At 35.6% G+C, this 20,156-nt stretch overlaps 2 protein-coding genes across 8 annotated transcripts; one reads left to right on the top strand and one right to left on the bottom strand.

Annotated features, from left to right (window-relative positions):
• Nucleotides 1–379: 379 nt before the first annotated feature.
• Nucleotides 380–2,509, bottom strand: LOC112504032 (increased DNA methylation 1-like). The gene has a single exon (XM_025107999.1). It carries the CDS (start codon nt 2,507–2,509, stop codon nt 380–382), a length of 2,130 nt encoding a protein of 709 aa, XP_024963767.1.
• A 3,321-nt stretch (nt 2,510–5,830) lies between these two features.
• Nucleotides 5,831–19,823, top strand: LOC112504033. Of its 7 annotated transcripts, XM_025108001.1 has the most exons (6): nt 5,842–5,907; nt 6,033–6,081; nt 6,548–6,698; nt 8,149–8,477; nt 18,232–18,419; nt 19,543–19,823. In XM_025108001.1, exons 2-5 carry the CDS (start codon nt 6,077–6,079, stop codon nt 18,392–18,394), a joined length of 648 nt encoding a protein of 215 aa, XP_024963769.1. In that variant the 5' UTR covers nt 5,842–5,907; nt 6,033–6,076; the 3' UTR covers nt 18,395–18,419; nt 19,543–19,823. The 7 variants fall into 7 exon arrangements, with proteins under 7 accessions (XP_024963773.1, XP_024963771.1, XP_024963770.1 ...); XM_025108003.1 differs by lacking the exon at nt 19,543–19,823 and having other exon boundaries at nt 5,836–5,907; nt 6,555–6,698; nt 18,232–18,575; XM_025108002.1 differs by lacking the exon at nt 19,543–19,823 and having other exon boundaries at nt 5,836–5,907; nt 6,537–6,698; nt 18,232–18,575.
• The last annotated feature ends 333 nt before the right edge of the window (nt 19,824–20,156 follow it).

Here is a 20,156-nt window from a genome sequence, read left to right as displayed (position 1 = left end):
TCATTTCCCTCGCTGATCCCTCGCTGATCTGCGAGGGAAAAATTCCCTCGTTGATAGTCGTCGCTGATACCTGGTTTTCTAGTAGTGATATTCAAAAATAAAAACATTATCGTTTTCTTAAAATCACATAAAACTGTATTATAACATCGACCTCGACAAAAAAACAAAACATTAAAATTAAGACGTATCTCGTTGCATTGTGCAAGTAGCTTTATAGTTTAATAAAATTCTAATGAAAAACGTTAACAAAATATCATACTAATTTCAAAAGAATCATCAACACATAATTTCAAGACTCTTTCTATAACAATCAATCATTAAGTATTAATTAATCGAATCAAATATGATTATCCAAAAAAACCAACTATAATTAACATATTCACATTTTCTCGAGGATTTTTTGACATTTTATCGTTCCCGGAAAATCAAGAAACTTGCAATCAATGAGTTTTAATCGTTCCATTTCATCCATCACTTTGAACCCAAACGATTCCTTCCAAGTCCTCACCATTTCGGGAACCGCCGGCAAAACAAGCCTCTCCACTCCCAACTCTTTCATTATCCTTTCGATCTCATCCATCAAAATCCGGCACATCCCCATTTTCCGGTACCGGAATCTTGTGGCAACAAGTGGAATCTCTGCCGCTTTACAACCGTGAACCCGCACTGCAACCACCGTAATCATCTCTTCATCTCTCTCCAGTACCGCCGTAAAAAACCCATTAAAATTCGACCTTTCTGAAGATCTACTAAAGATGACATGTTCGACCACATCACCATCGGACCTCGGATGTTTCAAGGGTTTGAAACATTCATGCATCACGTTTAACGCAACGTTCAGTTTGCTGTAAGTTTCTGTACATAAATTCTTGTCGTGTTCATCGTTATCAAGCTTCAGTAAGCTCCAACTCAGGTTAGCCACAGTTGACGAAATCGATTTTCCGGCGATCCCTATTAGGCCGGAAAATATCCGTTCACATTTCTCCGAACAGAACCAGTTAACAGTATCAGAAGTGACCAAAACCCCTTTTTTTCTCAGGCAATCAGTATGGAAGTAGTGCGCGCATTGTTTACACTTAATCTGGCTATCTTCATTAGTGAATAAACTAATCTGATCTTCAAGACAAATCTGACAACAACAAGAAGGGCAAAACCAGTAATCTGAATCAGGAACTCCATTCAATCCAATGCAAGATGCGTGGAAAGAAGATGTACATGAATCGCATAACAACAATTCGCCACCATCGTTGCAGAACGAGCAGAAATCATCTTGGCCGGTCTCACGATCACACGATTTTGTTGATTTTGGTTCGTTTTCGTGTGTTAACTGAGTTTGGCAATCGAGAAGAGACCTTCCATCGTCTAAAAATATGTTGGCTGCTGGTCTACGATATGTACTTCCAGCATGAGCTTCGAATTTACTTAGCAAAAAGAACTCACCACAACAATCACACTGAATACCATCTTCGTAAGCTCGCCCTTCCGCCATCACTCGACCGTCTTTTCTGCTACGATACGCCACTTTCGAACCCTGGAACACGATCTTACGTTCGATTAGCATCGAAAGTACGCACCTCCTGCGAGTAGACAAATCTGCCATCTTTCGTATCTGTTTCTTGGGCTTAAACTCATTCTTTTTCTTGCCGGAATATTCCATCAATCGCTTAATCTTTTTTCCAGGCCGATCACTCAGAAAACCAGCACTTTTGTCATCTTCGACGATACCCACATCGTCATTACTATCCACACCAGATTCTTCTCTTTTTCGATCGAAATAAGAGGCTTCCACATCTTGAATTCGAATCCTTTTCCGGGGCCGATGAGTTTTCTGCTCCGTAAATATTTCAATCTGGGAACTACCTGATCCAAGATCATGATCATCTCGAATTCGAATCCTTTTCTGGGGCAGACTGTTACTCAAATCGTCGTGTTTCTCTACTTTGGTTTTCTTTTCCGTAAAGATTTCAGTCTTGGAACAACCCAAATCAAGATCATGATCATCTTCAATTTGAATCCTTTTCTGGGGCCGACTCGTTCTCAAGAACTCATCGTTCTTCTCTAATTTCGTTTTCTTTTCCGTAAAGCTTTCAGTCTTGGAACAACACGAATCAAGATCATGATCATCTTGATGGTGGTCAATGTGATCTTGACATGCTGATCGAAGAGAACAATAAGTTTTACCCGCCGGAGAACGGTACCGGAGTTCTCGACGGCCGGGTTTCTTACAGATGTAGAAGAAAGACCAACCAATTGCAGAGAGATGCTTTTTGGCTTTCAATATCAAATCTTTGTTAGTTTTGCTTCTGCCTACTTGAACGCCACATGAATAGTAATTCATTACGGCTTCTGGGATGTATTCTGGCTCATACTCAACGAACTCCATTGAAAGATTGAAAGCAGGGTGGAGGGTTGGGATAAAGCATGGTTCTAGGAGACGATTAGGGTTCAATGGATTGCCACTGTTAGGGTTTATGAAGGAGATATAAGTGAATATTCGATATGAACCCATAAATTTTTGAAAGTCCATTCTAAGTCCCTCAAATTTTCAATAGTTCACATAATAGTCCTCCAACATTAGCATGGTACTTAATGATACCTGGGATACCGTTAAAATCCAACGACTTAGGGGTTGTTTGTTTACCTCTTAATAGTCCAATTAAAAGGCAGTATCTGAATCGTTAAGAAGTAAATGGTTCTAAAACCCTCTGAATGATTTTGTATCATAGGCATCCCTTAACCATTCAACGCCCTAATTTCATTATAAACAATTACCAAACAATTATATTTCATTTTGTACTATATCATGAGAGTCTCTTAATCATTTTGCACCAAATCATTCAGCAATTACCAAACAGTCCCTTAATGATGTAACTCTCATGTCATTGTTGGAGGAGAAAATTGTGATATTTCAAAGACAGGTGGATGATGTCCGGATTCAAAAATAAGGTCGTACCTATTATTGGTAGGATTATTTATCCCTATAATAAAATCTAAATATATTCATCGAATAATAATATCTGGTTTTAAAGAAAAAAAGTTGTCATAAACTGCCTTAAATATTGAGATTTTTTTTCTCCATTTAAAAAAATAGATTGGAACTCAATTTGGTTGCAAAATCATAAACTTTCAAATTATAACAATTAAATAATCTATATACTATAAATTATGTTGTAATTAATTTAGCATAAATAGGGGGCATAACCGAAATCTTGCATTCATGTGTCTTCTTATAAATTCATCAATTAACATTGTTTTAAATATTAGTTTTTACATAATGGTCAGGGTTTTTTATCCACTCCTAACAAAATACATGCCTACACTTTTACATGCAAATTTGATTAACATATATATATATATATATATATATATATATATAATGTTTTAAACGTTTATACAACCAATGTAATCTAATCAATTAAGATATTTATAGAAATGGTGAGAGTTCATTTATTATGATTTGAATATTTATGAAAGATAACTAAAGTTCATTAATTATGATCAATACTTTATATTAGAAAATACTCTAAACTTTTATGAAATCACATATCCAACAAATTAAATTGATGGTTGAGATTGAGTTGTATTAGTTGTACAAATGTAAATGGTTGCATAATAACTCACAACTCTCTCTCTCTCTCTCTCTCTCTATATATATATATATATATATATTCGGTTAGATTCCGCTAAGAAAAAAAAAAATGATGGAAAGCGAGATGCATCAAGATCAATCCTAACTAAATGTCAACAATAATGAGATGCACTCTGATAAATTATCTTCTGAAACGCCGTTTATGAGTGAGCATGAGAGTAAAAGTAATCAAGACTTCATATATCTTTTTACACTTCTCATCATAACTTGTCTTCTCATACACTCCTTTTACATGTATATATATATACACGTATGTATATCTATTTTTTACTTTGTTTGATTACACAAATTTACAAATGAATTGTCAATTATGTCTAAATAGTGATCATGCCCTCCTAATCATATGAATTGCAAATATCTTTTTATTAAACTTTAATCAAATTAGTTAAAATAAAGAGTAATCTACAAATTTGGTCCATGTTGTTTGTTGGAAATAACACTTTTTGTTCATATAGTTTCAAAATTACGAAATGATTATTGTGGTTAGAGATAGACATGACACGACCTGGCCTGGGACTGAGATCAGCTTAGGACTGGATGAGGACCGATTGGGACCAATAAGGACTAATTATGGATCGACGACATGAGTTCGGTTACCAAAAAACTTCAAAAAAATTCATAGTTTTTAAAGTTCTTTTTGAAGTTTTTTCTAAGTGTTTCAATACTAAATTTTAAAAATCGTAATTATAAAAACATGTATGATATTTTTGTAGAAAAAAGATTTAAAATGTATTTTAATGACTCAATTAAAGATTTTAAATATTGTCCAAAAACAATTTTCAAATACGAATTTTTATATGTTCAAATTGATTTTTGGAAGAAAAAAAAGTTGGGACCAATTTGAGGCTGGTCCGGTTACAATAGAAAAATCTTGGAACGGGATCGATTTAGGCTTGTCCAGGTCCAACCTAAGACCGTGCTTTAGCCATCTCCAATTTTGGTTTGCAAAGACGCATATACTATGGTCCCTTCCTCTTATGACTTTAAAAAAAAAATATGTAGAAACACATTTTTTAATCGATTTTATGATTTTAATCCATTGGGATTTTGATTGGGTACAAGATAAAAAAAATCATTAAAATGACCAAAATATCTCTTCTATAACGAAATATGTAAATAAAGTGTTGTGGTTCAGATGAACCAACTCTAATAGTTACATTAAGAGGCAGTCTCTGAATATTTAAGAGGTGAATCTTGTTTGGCAAAAAAAAAGTCTGCCTTTTAATGGTTCTAAAACCCTCTGAATGATTTTGTATCATAAGTCTCCCTTAACCATTCAACACCCTAATTCCATTGTAAACAATTATCGAACAATTATATTTTATTTTGCACTATATCATAAGAGCCTCTTAATCATTCTGACTACTTAATCATTTTGCACTAAACCATTCAACAACTGTCAAACAGCCCCTATATGCCAACTTAAGGGGAAAATATGAGAGAAGAATTTGATTACGTCATTCATAATTTATGTTTTAAAAACAAGCATAAATAATATAATTGATACCATACTAAAAATCTATATTATGTTATAAAGTATTTGAAAAAATCTTTTAAAAACAATTTTTTATGTATAAAATATTGTTTATTGATACATATTACTTAAAATTTAAGATTACAAGTAGAATGTGCATAAATACATCTTATTAAAGCTCCAGGTTTAAATTCGTATAACTAATTGTTGATAAACATAATAAAATACTTGATAAACATCATTTTGAATATGTATAATTAAGATAATAAGTTCTAACAAAATATTTAATTACTATTTTAAAAAAAAATATTTTATTAAAACCAAAAATAAATTGTTTGTTTTAGACTTCATTAAATTATAATACAAAATTAAATTAAAGAAATTATATAAAAAAAAACTTTTAAATAATTAATTCGATACTATTATTGTTTATTTTTTTTAAAATTTTATAATATTTTTAAATTCATATTTCATTCAAAAATGAAAACATTTTCTTTTTTCTCAAAAGCACATGAAATCGCATTATAACTTTGATAAAGCCAAAATATAAAACAAAACATTAAAATTAAGATATATCTCGTTGTAAGTACATTTTTAGTATAAATAAATATATATTTTTTAATCTTTATGTAATCTTTTTTTATGAAGATTTATTTTCACCATCTTGAATCGGAATTAGACAAATCTTCCCATATTTCCATTTTTGCCCCGCATTCTTTCGTTTTCAACAAGTCTTCATTCCTCGTCACCACCGGCGGCCTTCTTCTCGCCGGCACAGCAGCAGGTACCACCTCTATGGATTTCACTTCTTATATCTCTTTTTTCGTTCTTTTAGTCACAAAACGCACACACAGAGCTTAGAATTGCACGAACAGATTGATTGGATTAGTATTTTTGATATCAAATTAGGGATTTTTGAGGAACGCAACAATTTCACTGCAATTGATACTTTTATGAGGTTAGATCTTCCCTTTGAAGTCACATGATTCGAAGCTTTATAAATTGGTAAATGGTGAGATTGGTCTTTAGTATTGATCAGATAGATTAAATGTATGTGAAAAACCTTGCAATTTATCATTTTAAATAAGTGGTGAGTGGGTTGACTTTTGGGTGGCCTGTTGTGTGATTTTTTTTTTCCGATCCCTTTCTTTTTGTCGTATGAATGAGATTGATTCCAGTTTGTTTCCAATTTGGCATGCAATAGTTCGATAGAGTGAGCTCCTTGGGAGTTTTGTTAACATATTCAGATCATGTCAAGAGGATCCATGTTCTTTGTTTATGTGAATCAATGCATTCACGATTCCCTCCTCTTGCTGTTATATAAATAAGAAAATACCTGCAGAGAATTTTATTTTGACTGTTTCTTCCATTGCCCCTATATTATCTTATGTTTTGGATGTGTGTTCATGTTAGCTGCCAAAAAGAATACAGGTGGCAGAGAATAAGGATCAAAGGTCACTAATGCCGAGGGTTACCACATTGTTGCTAAAGGGTAAGAGGGCTTTGCAAGATCTAGAACTGCTCAAAGTCTTGCAATCAGAGATCAGACATGAGCTCTCTAATGATCCTTACAAGGTACAACTGTTTCTATTCCCAATTCTTATTCACATATGTCGTAAACTAGTTTCTGCAATGAATTGAATTGGATTTTCAATGATTCTATTCTACTGTTCGTAATAACCTCTGGGATATGCTGTTCTTAATTGGCTTCTTAATTGACATAAAGCACTGCACTCTGATGACTACCTATTTTCACTACTTGTAGAGATCATTAATTCTTGATTGATTGAAGATTTATGATTGTTTGACTCATACATATATAAGATATTATAAAAAATTATTGAAAAATTCTATGCATTTTGTTAATTGCTATTGATATATGTTGCATTTTATGACGTATAGCTGAGTGCTAGTGTGCCACCATGTCAACAAGTGCACTTCCTATCATAATCAACATCCATAGCACTACAGTGTGGAGAAATCTTAGCTAAGTCCTAGTTTGCCACAATTGTGGAAAGCAAATGATCTCAACTCTAAAATAGGGTTGCTGGATTACACTAATATTGTTCTATGTACTCCGTAAATTATTTAACAAGTATAAGGCTTCAATTGAACATGTATTATATGGGGCTATTCACATTGTTGGGTAGTTGTGATTGAAATAGTAGTATGTAAAAATTATCGGGAGCGGTTAGAACACCAACATCGTGAAGCTCTGCTTGTTTATATCATTTTTATCTTTTCATTTGTAGTTTTTTTGAAATTCCTTAGACCGTTGGTCAGTTACATGCACTGTCGTATCTGAAAAGTGCTAGTAGCCTATCTATTTCATACTTAAGGTTACAAAAGCAGGAAAATGAAATGGTGGTGGAAGTATAGACCTTAACTTGCATCTTTGTTCCTTGGAGCCCAAAGTAGGTGACCCCGTAGGCCCATACCTCAAAATTTTCTGGACTTGTAGAAAGACCTTAACTATTAAGGGTTAATCGAAGAAAATAGAGAATGCTACTAAAGTAATTTCCTGCATTTTCCCATGTGGGATGGAGGAGAAGAAAATAGAACTCGATTATGAGAGAAAACTGATCTTGAGAGAGATAGAGAGAGAGAGAAGGAGAATGTAGAGAACTGGTTTAAAACTATATTTCTGCAGGTTGAGCCATTCAAGATAAGGTTCACCCATCGTGTGGATACTAGGTACCAAATATCACTTTATTTAACTTCTATAAAAATTGATTAGAGTATGGATGGTCGTGGTCTGGTGGTGCCACACCATAATGGCAAGCTTTGGTTACCACAAGGAATTCTTGTTATATGCATATGTGCACGCCAAAAATTTAATTTAGGAATTTATCAGTTTAAAGAGGAGATAAACCCATCAATGAACTATTAGGAATCTTTGAATAACTAACGATATGCTTGCACATTATCTGTAATTGTCGTATGGGGTGTCATGCATGCAGAACTGGCTCTTTTCAAGATGGAAACTAATTAATGCATTCATTCGCCACCATGGATATGAATTCAGAATGAAACTGGATCTTTGGGAGATTTTGTGATGGATTGGGATTCACCACATTCCAAAGACGTAATCATGCGGAAAAATTGTGGGTCTGATGAGGAGCTTGCTATTTCTGCATTGCTAGGCGAGGAAACCTTTCTAGGAGATGATTGTTATCCCAAGGAAGCTGAGATGAAGGTATGCATCAAGAAGGCTGGATTGAGCTCTATACTACAATTTGATTGCAAAGTTCTAGACAATGGTCAAGATAAAATTGACTTCCATATTCAGAATGCCTATTATCTGAAATCACCTACCAATTTGGGCTCTTCAGCATACAGAGGACCTGTGTTCTGGTACATTTCTGTTGCTTTCATGTAAAAATTTCGTTTAACTTCTTTTGTGGTTGTACAATGGCAAAATAGATGAAAATATCATTGCACTTTTCCAATTACATGCTTATACTGTCATAATTCTATCAATTACATCATTTTTGTCTAAAATCATATTATGTAACATAAATTATCAATTAATGGTTGGGATTTTGAGATTATCTCTATTAGTTTATTCTTTGATTCGTCCTCATTCCCAAATTGACTATTAATGTTAGATAATTTGATTCAATCAGATGAAAATGATATAATTGACATGCCTGTGAAAGTATGAGTATGCCATTGACTAAAAAAATGTTCAAATGTATGTAACATTTAAAAAAAAGTGGAAGTAAAATAATGTTTTTATCTAGCTTCCTTTTTATAATTTATTGTTTCACAATGTCCCATGCCAACATAGTATATAGTCAATAGTCTATTTTCCTAGAACAAGAAATGCCAAGGATTATGTGATGCTATTTCTTTCTTCTCTTCTACATCTTTTCTTCGCTGTTAAAACCTGTGCTACCTCTTTACCTTTCTCACTTATTTGATGGTGATTGTTCCGACTTAATGTGTGACTGTTAGGTTAGCATCAGTTCCTTGCGGCATTCAAGCTAGTCATTATTTCTCAGTCTGGAATTGTGCATTGTCAAGTGTTTTAATAGCTAAAATCACAACCTCATTTCTTCTCACTTGAAATCATCAGTGATAGCTCAAATTTCATGTAATCCATAAAGTTCAGATACTTGTGCTCCTTTCAAACCCTTAAAACCTTGCTTACTGAGCATACTGAGAAGGAATTAGCTTAGTGATTTCCCTCTAAACTTGTAAACACAGACACATGTGAAAACAATGTATATGTATATTCATAGGCTACTTTCAGTCTTGTAAACCAAACCAAACGTATCCAGTATATCCCGCTTGCGAATTTTTTTGAAGAGAAACAGGAGCACATGAAAAGAGAAGTGTGCAAACATGCAAAAAGAAGACAGTGAACAGAGTCAGCAGTTGGGCTAAAAGTGAGAAAAATGTCTCAGAACCAGCTAGGTGAAAAGAGAGAGTTTCATCTCTTTTTCACTAAATGACCCTTGCATATGCCAATTCTTTATTCCATGAACTCATGGTCAATTGTTTAAAGTTACGATTAAAGATGCATGGGATGTACAGCTTGTCGTGCCCCCATAGAATTACACCCAGAAAATCTGATACGGGTATTCAATAAGTGAAAGAAGCACCCCTCCTTCCTAGACACATGTAGATTATGGAGAAAACTAGAGTGCCAAACTTGGCATTTTAGATCTTACAATTTCCTACTCAACTCAAGATATGCAATTCTTATCTTAGGAATTGCTACACACCTAGACCCACAGCAAGGTTGATATTTTTCTACCGTTTGTCTATTAATCACCTTTGGTAACTCACTAGGTACCAATAATCCAATTGCTACACGGTCAAGGAGGTTGTAAAGCCAATTTGGTGGTTTTGATGGACCAGATGCATATTAAGGCCATTTTCGTACTTTCTAGAGCCTTCAAATCCACATTCCTTGTTTTTGGTGATTTGACAAAACATCCCTTCACACTAAAGAGCTACATAAAGTTTTGTGGTTCTGCCAGTTATGTAATCAATACTTAGAGGTCCAATCATGCCATGTTTAACGATATTTTACTGGTTAGATGTTTATCCAATCCTATGCTGTTAAAATCGCGATATATCGGACATCGGACGTGGGGAAAAAACCGCTGGTGAAATATTGGTCAAAATATCGGTCCTGATATTTACCGATATTTTGAAGCAAAAACTCGGTCTGATATACCAATTTCTCTATAAGACAAATATTTGGGTTTTTCTATCATTCTATGTCGGGCTTAGTTTTTTGGGCTCTTTATTTGGTCTCAACTCTCAGGCTTCTTCAGTTCACAGTTCACGCTCACAGTCTCCTTCATCTTCACGCTCACGGTCTGGCTTCTTTTCTTTTCATCTTCACGCTCACAGTCTACTTACCAAGTTGATACAGCCACAGCAGCAACCGACAGCGACTGTGTTGAATGTTGATACAGCCATAGGTCTTAAACAGTTCCTCAACCAGCACTCCAGCAGCAACTGTTAATCTTGAGTGTTGATAATTGATACAACCATACAGGTCCTTGTCCTCTCCTCGTCCTCAACACAGCCTCCTGGCTCCTCGTGACTCCCTGAACTCAACCTCCAACAGTCTCTTGCAGGTCTTATGTCCTAACTCCTAAGTCCTAACACCCACCCACCCACCCACCCACCCACTCACTTAATTATTCTTATTTGACTTAGTTAGAACTTAATTACCATAATTTACTTATTTTTGTTGTTAAGGCTTAACTAAAGAAAGCAATGGAAAGTAGAAAAGGGGGTCAATCTTCCAGTGCATCTGTGATCCCGATTACTACTAATACTACTTCATCAGACGCGGGTACAAAATGCATCAATGGCGATATGGCTTGAAAATGGGGGGTATGGAAAGATCCAACCAAAAAAATAAATAATGTATGGTGTACTTTATGTGATAAAAAAATGAGTGGGGGGATCACTAGGTTGAAAGAACATCTTACTCAGTGGTTATCCTAATGTGAGTAACGACATAAAAAAAAGAGTTCTTGCATCAATTAGTGAAAAGAATAAGAAAAAGAAAGAAAGAAATAGAAATGTAGAAATCCTGCGACAATATTCGGTTGAAGTTGATGATATTGATGAGGATGAGCAAGAAGTAGATGGAATAGAAATTATCGAAGGAGGAAGAGCACAAGCCGGAATGCCACCTCGCGGTTTGAAAAGAATGCCCACTAGTGATGTTTGCGGGCCTCTTATGCAATGTTGAAGCCCGATTATGCCAAGATAAAACAAGCCACTTTAGATAGAAAAAAATCCAATCAAAGAAAAGTTAAAGATGGCCGCTTGGAAAGAGTTTGTGGTTTGGGCATATTCGGTTGTGTTGCCGTTCAATGCCGTGCATGATAAGAACTTTCAAAAGTTTATAAATGTGGTTGGAGAGTATGGAAGAGGTAATTACCACTTCAAATTTTGAATATATTTCTCAAAGGTTAATTACTAAGTACTAACTTTATTTCTATCGTTAGTAGGCATGCCGGCTCCAAGTTATCATAATATTCATGTTACATTGTTGAAAGATGTACTTGAGGACACTAACAAGTTTGTGGATTCCCCATTCACATTGGAAGAAGAGTAAATACACTACTATGTCCGATTTTTGGACAGACGGGAAAGGGAGAAGCTTGATTATTTTTTTGGTCAATTGTCCACAAGGAACAATATTTTTTAAATCAATTGATGCATCAGAGCATGTGAAAGATGCTCAATTAATTGTACAGATGATCAATGAGGTTATAAAGGATGTCGGAGAGGAGAACATCGTGCATAACAAATATTCTATCTATATTAAGTATTAACATTATTCTACACACACACATATATATATACATACATATATATATATATATATATTAAAGTAGTGACTAATTGTTTTTACTTATACTAGTTTGTCACCGATAATGGGTCCAACTTTAAAGCTGCTGGAAAAATCTTGGAAGAACAACATCCTCAGATGTTTTGGACACCATGCTCAGATGTTTTGGACACCATGCTCAGCACATTGTGTGAATCTTATGATAGGAGATGTCGGGAGAGAAAATTTCGAAGATTAAAAGTGTGTTAGTTGATGCGAGAGCGGTAGTGGTTTATATCTATAACCACGGAAGGATTTTGAATATGATGCGAAAGCTTACTAAAAATAGGGAATGTGTTACAAGGTTCGCAACACAATTCTACACCATTCATGAGAACTGGCATCATCTCCAATATACGATGCCATGGAAAGAGCTAAAGATCAAATCATGAAGAACTTGATTGCCACCGTTAACGAAAGACGGATCACTAAAGTGTGGTCAATGATTCAAGCACGAAGAAGTGACCAACTTCATCATCCTTTGCATGCCGGTATAATTTATAAAACATTGCTATGTTTTATTTATTTAATTTTTAAAGTTAATACAATTATTGGTATTAACTTTTAGTACATTTGTAGCCGGATATTACCTCAACCCCACCATTTATTATGCACAAGATTCAGAAGTTGAGGATAATAGATACATTAAGACGGGACTATACGAGGCAATTGACCGGCTTGTGCGTGATGAAGAAGAAATGATACTTTACGGATGGAACTCAATCAATATGTCGAGACATAGTGGCAATTTGGATCTGCGGCTGCCATAAGGAATAGAGCTAAAGTAGCACCACGTAAGTATGATAATAGGATATAATATGATAATAGGATGTTAGTATGATAATAGGATATAATATGATAATAGGATGTTAGTATCATACTTACGTGGTGCTACTTTAGCTTTATTCCTTATGGCAGCCGCGGATCCAAATTGCCCCTATGTCTCGACATATTGATTAAGTTCCATTCGTAAAGTACATTTCTTTCTTCATCACGCACAAGTCGGTCAATTGTCTTGTATAGTCCCCTCTTAATGTATCTATTATTCTCAACTTCTGAATCTTGTGCATAATAAATTGCGGGGTTGAGGTAATATCCGGCCACAAATATACTAAAAGTTAATACCAATAATTGTATTAACTTTAAAAATTAAATAAATAAAACATAGCGATGTTTTATAAATTATACCGGCATGCAAAGGATGATGGAGTTGGTCATCCCATCGTGCTTGAATCATTGATCACACTTTAGTGATCAGTCTTTCATGAACGGTGCCAGTCAAGTTCTTCTTGATTTGATCTTTAGCTCTTTCCATGGCATTGTATATATAACCCATACGCGCTTCTCCTCAGTATCAACCAACCGAACAACATCAACCAACGGTGCCAATACCTGACAAGCAAGATAAATATTGTCCCAAAACTCTTGCTTAGCTATTATTCATTCAATTCTTTTTCCTATGGCTTTCTTGGCAAAGTTACTCTTCCTCCATCGTGCATAAACAAATAGCACTTGGAGATGATGCTGGTTCTCATGAATGGTGTAGAATTATGTTGCGAACCTTGTAACACATGCCCTATTTTTAGTAAGCTTTCGCATCATATTCAAAATCCTTTCATGGTTATAGATATAAACCACTATCGCTCTTGCATCAATTAACACACTTTTAATCTTTGGATTTTCTCCCCGACATCTTTCATAAGATTCACACAATGTGCTGCGCATGGTGTCCAAAACATCTGAGGATGTTGTTCTTCCAAGATTTTTCCCGCAGCTTTAAAGTTGGACCCATTATCGGTGACAAACTAGTATAAGTAAAAAACAATTAGTCACTACTTTAATATATATATATATATATGTGTGTGTGTGTGTGTGTAGAATAATGTTAATATAGATAGAATATTTGTTACCTGCACGATGTTCTCCTCTCCGACATCCTCTATAACCTCATTGATCATCTGTACAATTAATTGAGCATCTTTCACATGCTCTGATGCATCAATTGATTTCGAAAATATTGTTCCTTGTGGACAATTGACCAAAAAATTATTCAAGCTTCTCCCTTTTGTGTCTATCCAAAAATCGAACATAGTAGTGCATTTACTCTTCTTCCAATGTGAACGGAAGGAATACACAAACTTGTTAGTGTCCTCGAGTACATCTTTCAACAGTGTGACACGAATATTATGATAACTTGAAGCCGGCATGCCTACCAACGATAGGAATAAAGTTAGTACTTAGTAATTAACCTTTGAGAAATATATTCAAAATTTGAAGTGGTAATTACCTCTTCCATACTCTCCAACCACATTTATGAACTTTTGAAAGTTCTCATCATGCACGACATTGAACGGCAACCCAACCGAATATGCCCAAACCGCAAACTCTTTCCAAGCGGCTATCTTTAACTTCTCTTTGATTGGATTTTTTCTATCTAAAGTGGCTTGTTTTATCTTGGCATAATCGGGATCAAACATTGCATCAAGAGGCTCGCGAACATCACTAGCGGGCTTTCTTTTCAAACCATGAGGTGGCATTCCGGCTTGTGCTCTTCCTCCTTCGATAATTTCTATTCCATCTACTTCTTGCTCATCCTCATCAATATCATCAACTTCAACCGAATATTGTCGGAGGATTTCTACATTTCTATTTCTTTCTTTCTTTTTCTTATTCTTTTCACTAATTGATGCAAGAACTCTTTTTTTGATGTTGTTACTCACATTAGGACAACCACTCACGTTACTTCCGGTGTGAGTAAGATGTTCTTTCAATCTAGTGATCCCCCCACTCATTTTTTTTATCACATAAAGTACACCATACATTATTTTTTTGGTTGAATCTTTCCATACCCCCCCATTCTCAAGCCATTGATGCATTTTGTACCCGCGTTTGATGAAGTAATATTAGTAGTAATTGGGGTCACAGATGCCCTTGAAGATTGACCCCCTTCTCTAATTTCCATTGCTTTCTTTAGTTAAGCTTTAACAACAAAAATAAGTAAATTATGGTAATTAGGTTCTAACTAAGTCAAATAAGAATAATTAAGTGGGGGGTGTTAGGAGTTAGGACATAAGACCTGGAGGAGACTTTTGGAGGCTGAGTTGAGGGAGTCACGAGGAGCCAGGAGGCTGTGTTGAGGACGAGGAGAGGACAAGGACCTGTATGTAGGGCTGTAAACGAACCGAACGTTCAGCAAACCGTTCGGCGGGAAGTTCGTTTATTTAATAAATGAATGGACATAAACAATATTTTTTGTTCGTTTAGTTAAACGAACGAACATGAACAAGAGTCTCGTTCGTTCAAGATTAACAGTTACTGTTGAAGACCTGTGGCTGTATCAACATTCAACACAGTTGCTGTTGTGGCTGTATCAACTGGGTAAGTAGACTAGAGGAGACCGAGAAGAGAAAGAGACCAAGAAAAGAAAGAAGCCAGACCGTGAAGATGAAAAGAAAAGAAGCCAGACCATGAGCGTGAAGATGTAGGAGACCGAGAATAAGGGTGAAGATGAAGGAGACCGTGAGCGTGAACTGTGAACTGAAGAAGCCTGAGAGTTGAGTCCTAATATATGTGACCAAATAAAGAGCCCAAAAAACTAAGCCCAACATAGAATGATAGAAAAGCCTAAATATTTGTCTTATAGAGAAATCGGTATATCGGACCGATTTTTGCTTATATCGGTAAATATCGATGATATTATCGGGACTGATATTTCACCAGCGATTCTTTCCCCAAGTCCAACATAGCGCCTATATATCGACGATATATCGCCGATATATCGCGATTTTAACAACATAGACCTTAATATGGTATTTGTTTTAGTGGTCACCATCGCTAGTCGCGCCAGCTGTTAGCCACCTTCGCCACCTCCACCTTCTCTTCCACTACAACAACCTCCTCCACCACTTCCATAACCACTGAACACCACCACCACCACCACAACCACCGTCGGCCACCTACCACCACCGTCCATTGCCACTACTACTACCACCGTTGGCCACCTCCAACTCCTCTACTAAAACAACCTCTGCCACCAGCTCCACAACCACCATCGGCCTACACCACCACCGTCTATCCCCACCACCACCACTATCGTGGCCACCTCACCTCCACCATAACCACCACTACCATCATCGGCTACCACTACCACTACCCATCACCACCATCGGCTCCCACCAGTCCACTACAACTGCTCACTACCACCACATCCGCCACAACTACCTCTTCCATCACTGTTGACCACCATCACCACCACCATCCACCATCTTCACGCACCATCGTCCACCAATCACCAATGTCTCTACCTCCACAGCCATTGTTGTTACAAAATCTTCATCGTGCCTCCGCCAATTGATAAAGATCTTCTAAACCGAATAAAACATAATTTCTTCATTGTACGAATCGGGTTTTTTCGAACTACCATCAATTATATCAATTTTTTCGTTCAAACTTGATACTATTATATATGTATGTATTTATGTATATGAAAATTGTGTAAAATGGTTTACCAATTAAATTATTAAATTATTTACGTCGTTTATGTTAGTTATAACTATTATATCATCAAATAACTTTTGGGGGCATCTTGTCTAGTTTTGTCCCGTCCAGTCCTAGTCATACCAAACACCAGACAGAAACTTGTTTTGTGCAATCCTGTCCCGTTCAAATCTGTCCAGTCCTATCCTCTTGTCTTATCCAGTTCAGTCCAATCCAATCATGTCTGTGTATCAAACACTACCTATAGGATTCTCTTGCCATATGATAGATAGAACAAAGGAATACTCCTGTACAATAGAAGCTTCACATAGTACTTGTTTTTTGGAATTGTTTTTATCACTGGTACTTATATATCTTCTTATTAGTGGGAAATATGGCCATTACTCATTGCTAGAATCTTATTGTCAGTCTTGCCTGAGCTGTGACAAATCAGTAGCAAGGTTAGTGTATAGTATGCGGGTGTGCTAGAAGTTGATCCATGATTGTGTTTCTGATATAGATTCAGAGCCAAACTTAGGGGATGTTTACCAAATGCTGAACCCCTCTTACAGACTCTTACCCAGTAAGAGGCGAGGTTGTTTACCTTAAACTCTCACTGACACCTGATGTTGACGAGATACTGACTCATTAAAGAAGGAAATGCTCTCTTGCTCAGTCAACGCTTTCCCGGACAACACTCTTACTGGCGAGCGCTTACCCAATTTTTGTTGGTAAATGGCCCTTTTGTTTAATCAGTTGTAGAGATTTAGTTGCTTTCTTTATCCCATGAGAATTGTGACATTTGACTTGGGACATAGTTCAAAGTTACTGAAGAATGTGAACCATACAAGTTAGAAATGAGATTTTAAATCAAGTAGATGCTCAAGTCTTTTTCTTACTATTGTTAAATATATCATTATACCCTTCAACAATGGCAAAATAAGGAATCTTGTAACCCAAATCAGTACAATCTGTTTATATGTAATGATTAGATGGAGAAGTTATCACATAAAAAAGAATTCTACAAAAGGGAAATGTTGCAGTTTACATTCCAATAAGAAATGTTGCAATTTTTATACGATTGAGGTAGTATAATATTTATTCGAATGACTAATTTCCTTTTTGTGCAACACCTATATATGACCCCCTTTCTCTTGTACATAATGATTACAGGTATACATAAGCTACATATATAAACCCAAAATCGTGCAGCATTATATTATCGAGTGATTGATATATGTAACCATTGTACTCAGCTTGCAACTTCTTGTTGCAAAAATCTCAAAAAATTCATACTTAGGGAACTTGTATAATGGTTTTTGAAGCTAAAGTGGAAATGATTATAATCTTAGGGGCCGTTTACCCAAATGCTTACCCGGTAAGCGCTTACCAATAGGAGTCAACACTATAATTTATTTAGATGCGTAAGATTTTAGTACACCAAAGCATATCGAATGCAACAATTTACTAGGTAAGCGCTTACCTGGGTAAGAGTTGTCATCCTCACTTACCGGGTAAGACTCTCCATCCTTCTCATCGCTCTTACCCGGTAAGATTCTTGGCCCTTCTCATGTTCATCCGATGAGGAAATTTATGCGTTAAGCACTTACCAAGTAAGTGTTTAGTAAACGGTCCCTTAGTTGAGGTTATTATGATACTTTTTAGAAGTTTTAACTATTTAACAGGCCGTATAAGTTGTAGGATTAAATATTGAATTTTTGGATTCAAATTCGAATTTGGTGTTATTTTTCATATTTTCTGCAGGAGCTTGGACCCTGCTTTGCAACTAGAGCTGAAGCAGTATCTGATCTCCAGAGGAATTGGGGAAAGTCTGACCAGCTTCCTTCTATTCCACCTACACAAGAAGGAGCAGAATCAGTACATAAAGTGGTTGCAGAAGTTGGAAGCCATGGTGTCAAAAAGCTGACTGATTCTGGTCTAACTATATCCCGGTAAGAAAAACATGCCACTTTATGAGATCTCCGCTAGTGTTTCTTCTTTGATCCGATGGTGGCTCATAGAGTAAGATTTTAAATTCCAAGACTTTAAAGGTTTAACGTTGACTGGTTTGTTTGACCTATATCAAAAGCGTGAACTTTCTGGCCTTAGATTATGAAATTTGCAGGCTATCTAATATTCTTTGGTTAGTGCTAGCCCATATCAATACTGCTTACCATGGCTATATAATTCAAAACATGTACCTTTTTCCATCATCGGCTCCGATGGTCCCTATTGTGATGAACAAATAACAAGGCATTAGGGTGCATTTGGTACACAAACGAAACTGGAGTTAACTGATTTAATGGCTGGGAGTGAGATAGGCGGGTGGAAGAATTGTGCAAGGCTTTAGGGTTTTAATTTGACAAGGTCATAAGGCGAGGGTCTTTATGGAAACAACCACTCTACTTCTTGAGATAGAGGTCAGGTCTGCATACATCCCACATCTTGGTGACATATATGGGTTTTTTTTATTTGTTAGGTTTATATGTGGTCCTTAATTATACGGTAATATTTCAACAAATTTACACACGTTTGACTGTTGCTTAACTTTCAATTCTTTGCATAATCCACTTGAGTCGCATGATTCCACGAAAATAACAAATGGTCATGTCGTATCCAGGTTGTTGATAGATGGGATAGATATTGTTAATAAAAACCTTAAGTGTGTTTAATTAAACGTTTTTGTGAGTTTTGAAGTCAACGGATCGTACAATTGAGTCGACAAGGTCTTTTGTCATCCTATTATTAATCACCTTCTAATTCTACTTTCTCCGTCCCAAAATAATTGTCCACTGTTTTTTTAATTTGTTCTACTTTCAAAAGTAAGTGTCTATTTTCATTACTACCTTAATCATGAGATTAAGAAATTCAGTACTCTTTATTATTATTGATAGTAGATTTGTCATTTAGTTAATTAAGAAGGGTAATATTTACATATTTTAAAAAACGATGTGTCTTATTTCGTCGTGGTCGTTTGTTTTAGACGATGAAGGTGATGTCATGCTGATTGATGCGATCACGTTTGTTATAAGCATGTAAAATGTGGCTAATTTGTTATTGTGGTCGTCATTGTAGCTTGTAACCATCCTATGATTGATATGATATCATGGATCATATGCTGCCTTAATCATATCAAGGGATGGTGTTGACTATTGAGGATTGACTCACTACTTGAGTTTGCACAATACGAGTTCATCATCACAACACTGAAATAAATAAACAGTAGTGAGTTTATTACATTGTATTCAAGTATGAAATATAAATTAGGAGTTCTTTTGGTTTGTTTTCGTTTTGTAAACAAGTTGCAAGATTTCTTGGCCAACGTAGTACCTTTTTTCTTGTATATTATTCATGGTTTTCCCCAAATTATTCATAAATAACTTGTTATGGCACGTATGGCGTAAAAGGCTTGGTTTGCCCTCACGTTAAGCCTTGTGGCTTTACTTTAAGGCTTGCTTGGCTTCCATTATAACACGTTATGGCGCGTTATTTTGCAGGGTGTGAAACCTTATAATATATAATTTATGGGATAAATAATAATTGTACATGAGACTTAAGACTTAAATAAACATAAAAATGAAATTTAACAAGAAGAGTCTAAACAGGTAAATACTTAGGTGGCGTTTGGTTCGCAGATTATGGAGAAATCTGATGGAATTGGAATGTTGAATTCTATTGACCAAATTTCA

This window comes from Cynara cardunculus, unplaced genomic scaffold (genome assembly GCF_001531365.2).
Source record: "Cynara cardunculus var. scolymus isolate 2C unplaced genomic scaffold, CcrdV1 Un_Scaffold_4412, whole genome shotgun sequence".
Lineage (NCBI taxonomy): Eukaryota > Viridiplantae > Streptophyta > Magnoliopsida > Asterales > Asteraceae > Cynara > Cynara cardunculus.
The sequence above is the reverse complement of the archived record's forward strand: the minus strand, read 5'-3'. Positions and strand labels throughout refer to the sequence as shown.

Bases quoted from the DNA above. Each gene is read 5' to 3' on its own strand.
- LOC112504032 (XM_025107999.1), bottom strand. From the start codon at position 2,509: ATGGGTTCATATCGAATATTCACTTATATCTCCTTCATAAACCCTAAC.
- LOC112504033 (XM_025108001.1), top strand. The intron at 6,699-8,148 runs GTACAACTGTTT...ATATGAATTCAG, and splicing joins TCTCTAATGATCCTTACAAG to AATGAAACTGGATCTTTGGG. The intron at 8,478-18,231 runs GTACATTTCTGT...TATTTTCTGCAG, and splicing joins TACAGAGGACCTGTGTTCTG to GAGCTTGGACCCTGCTTTGC.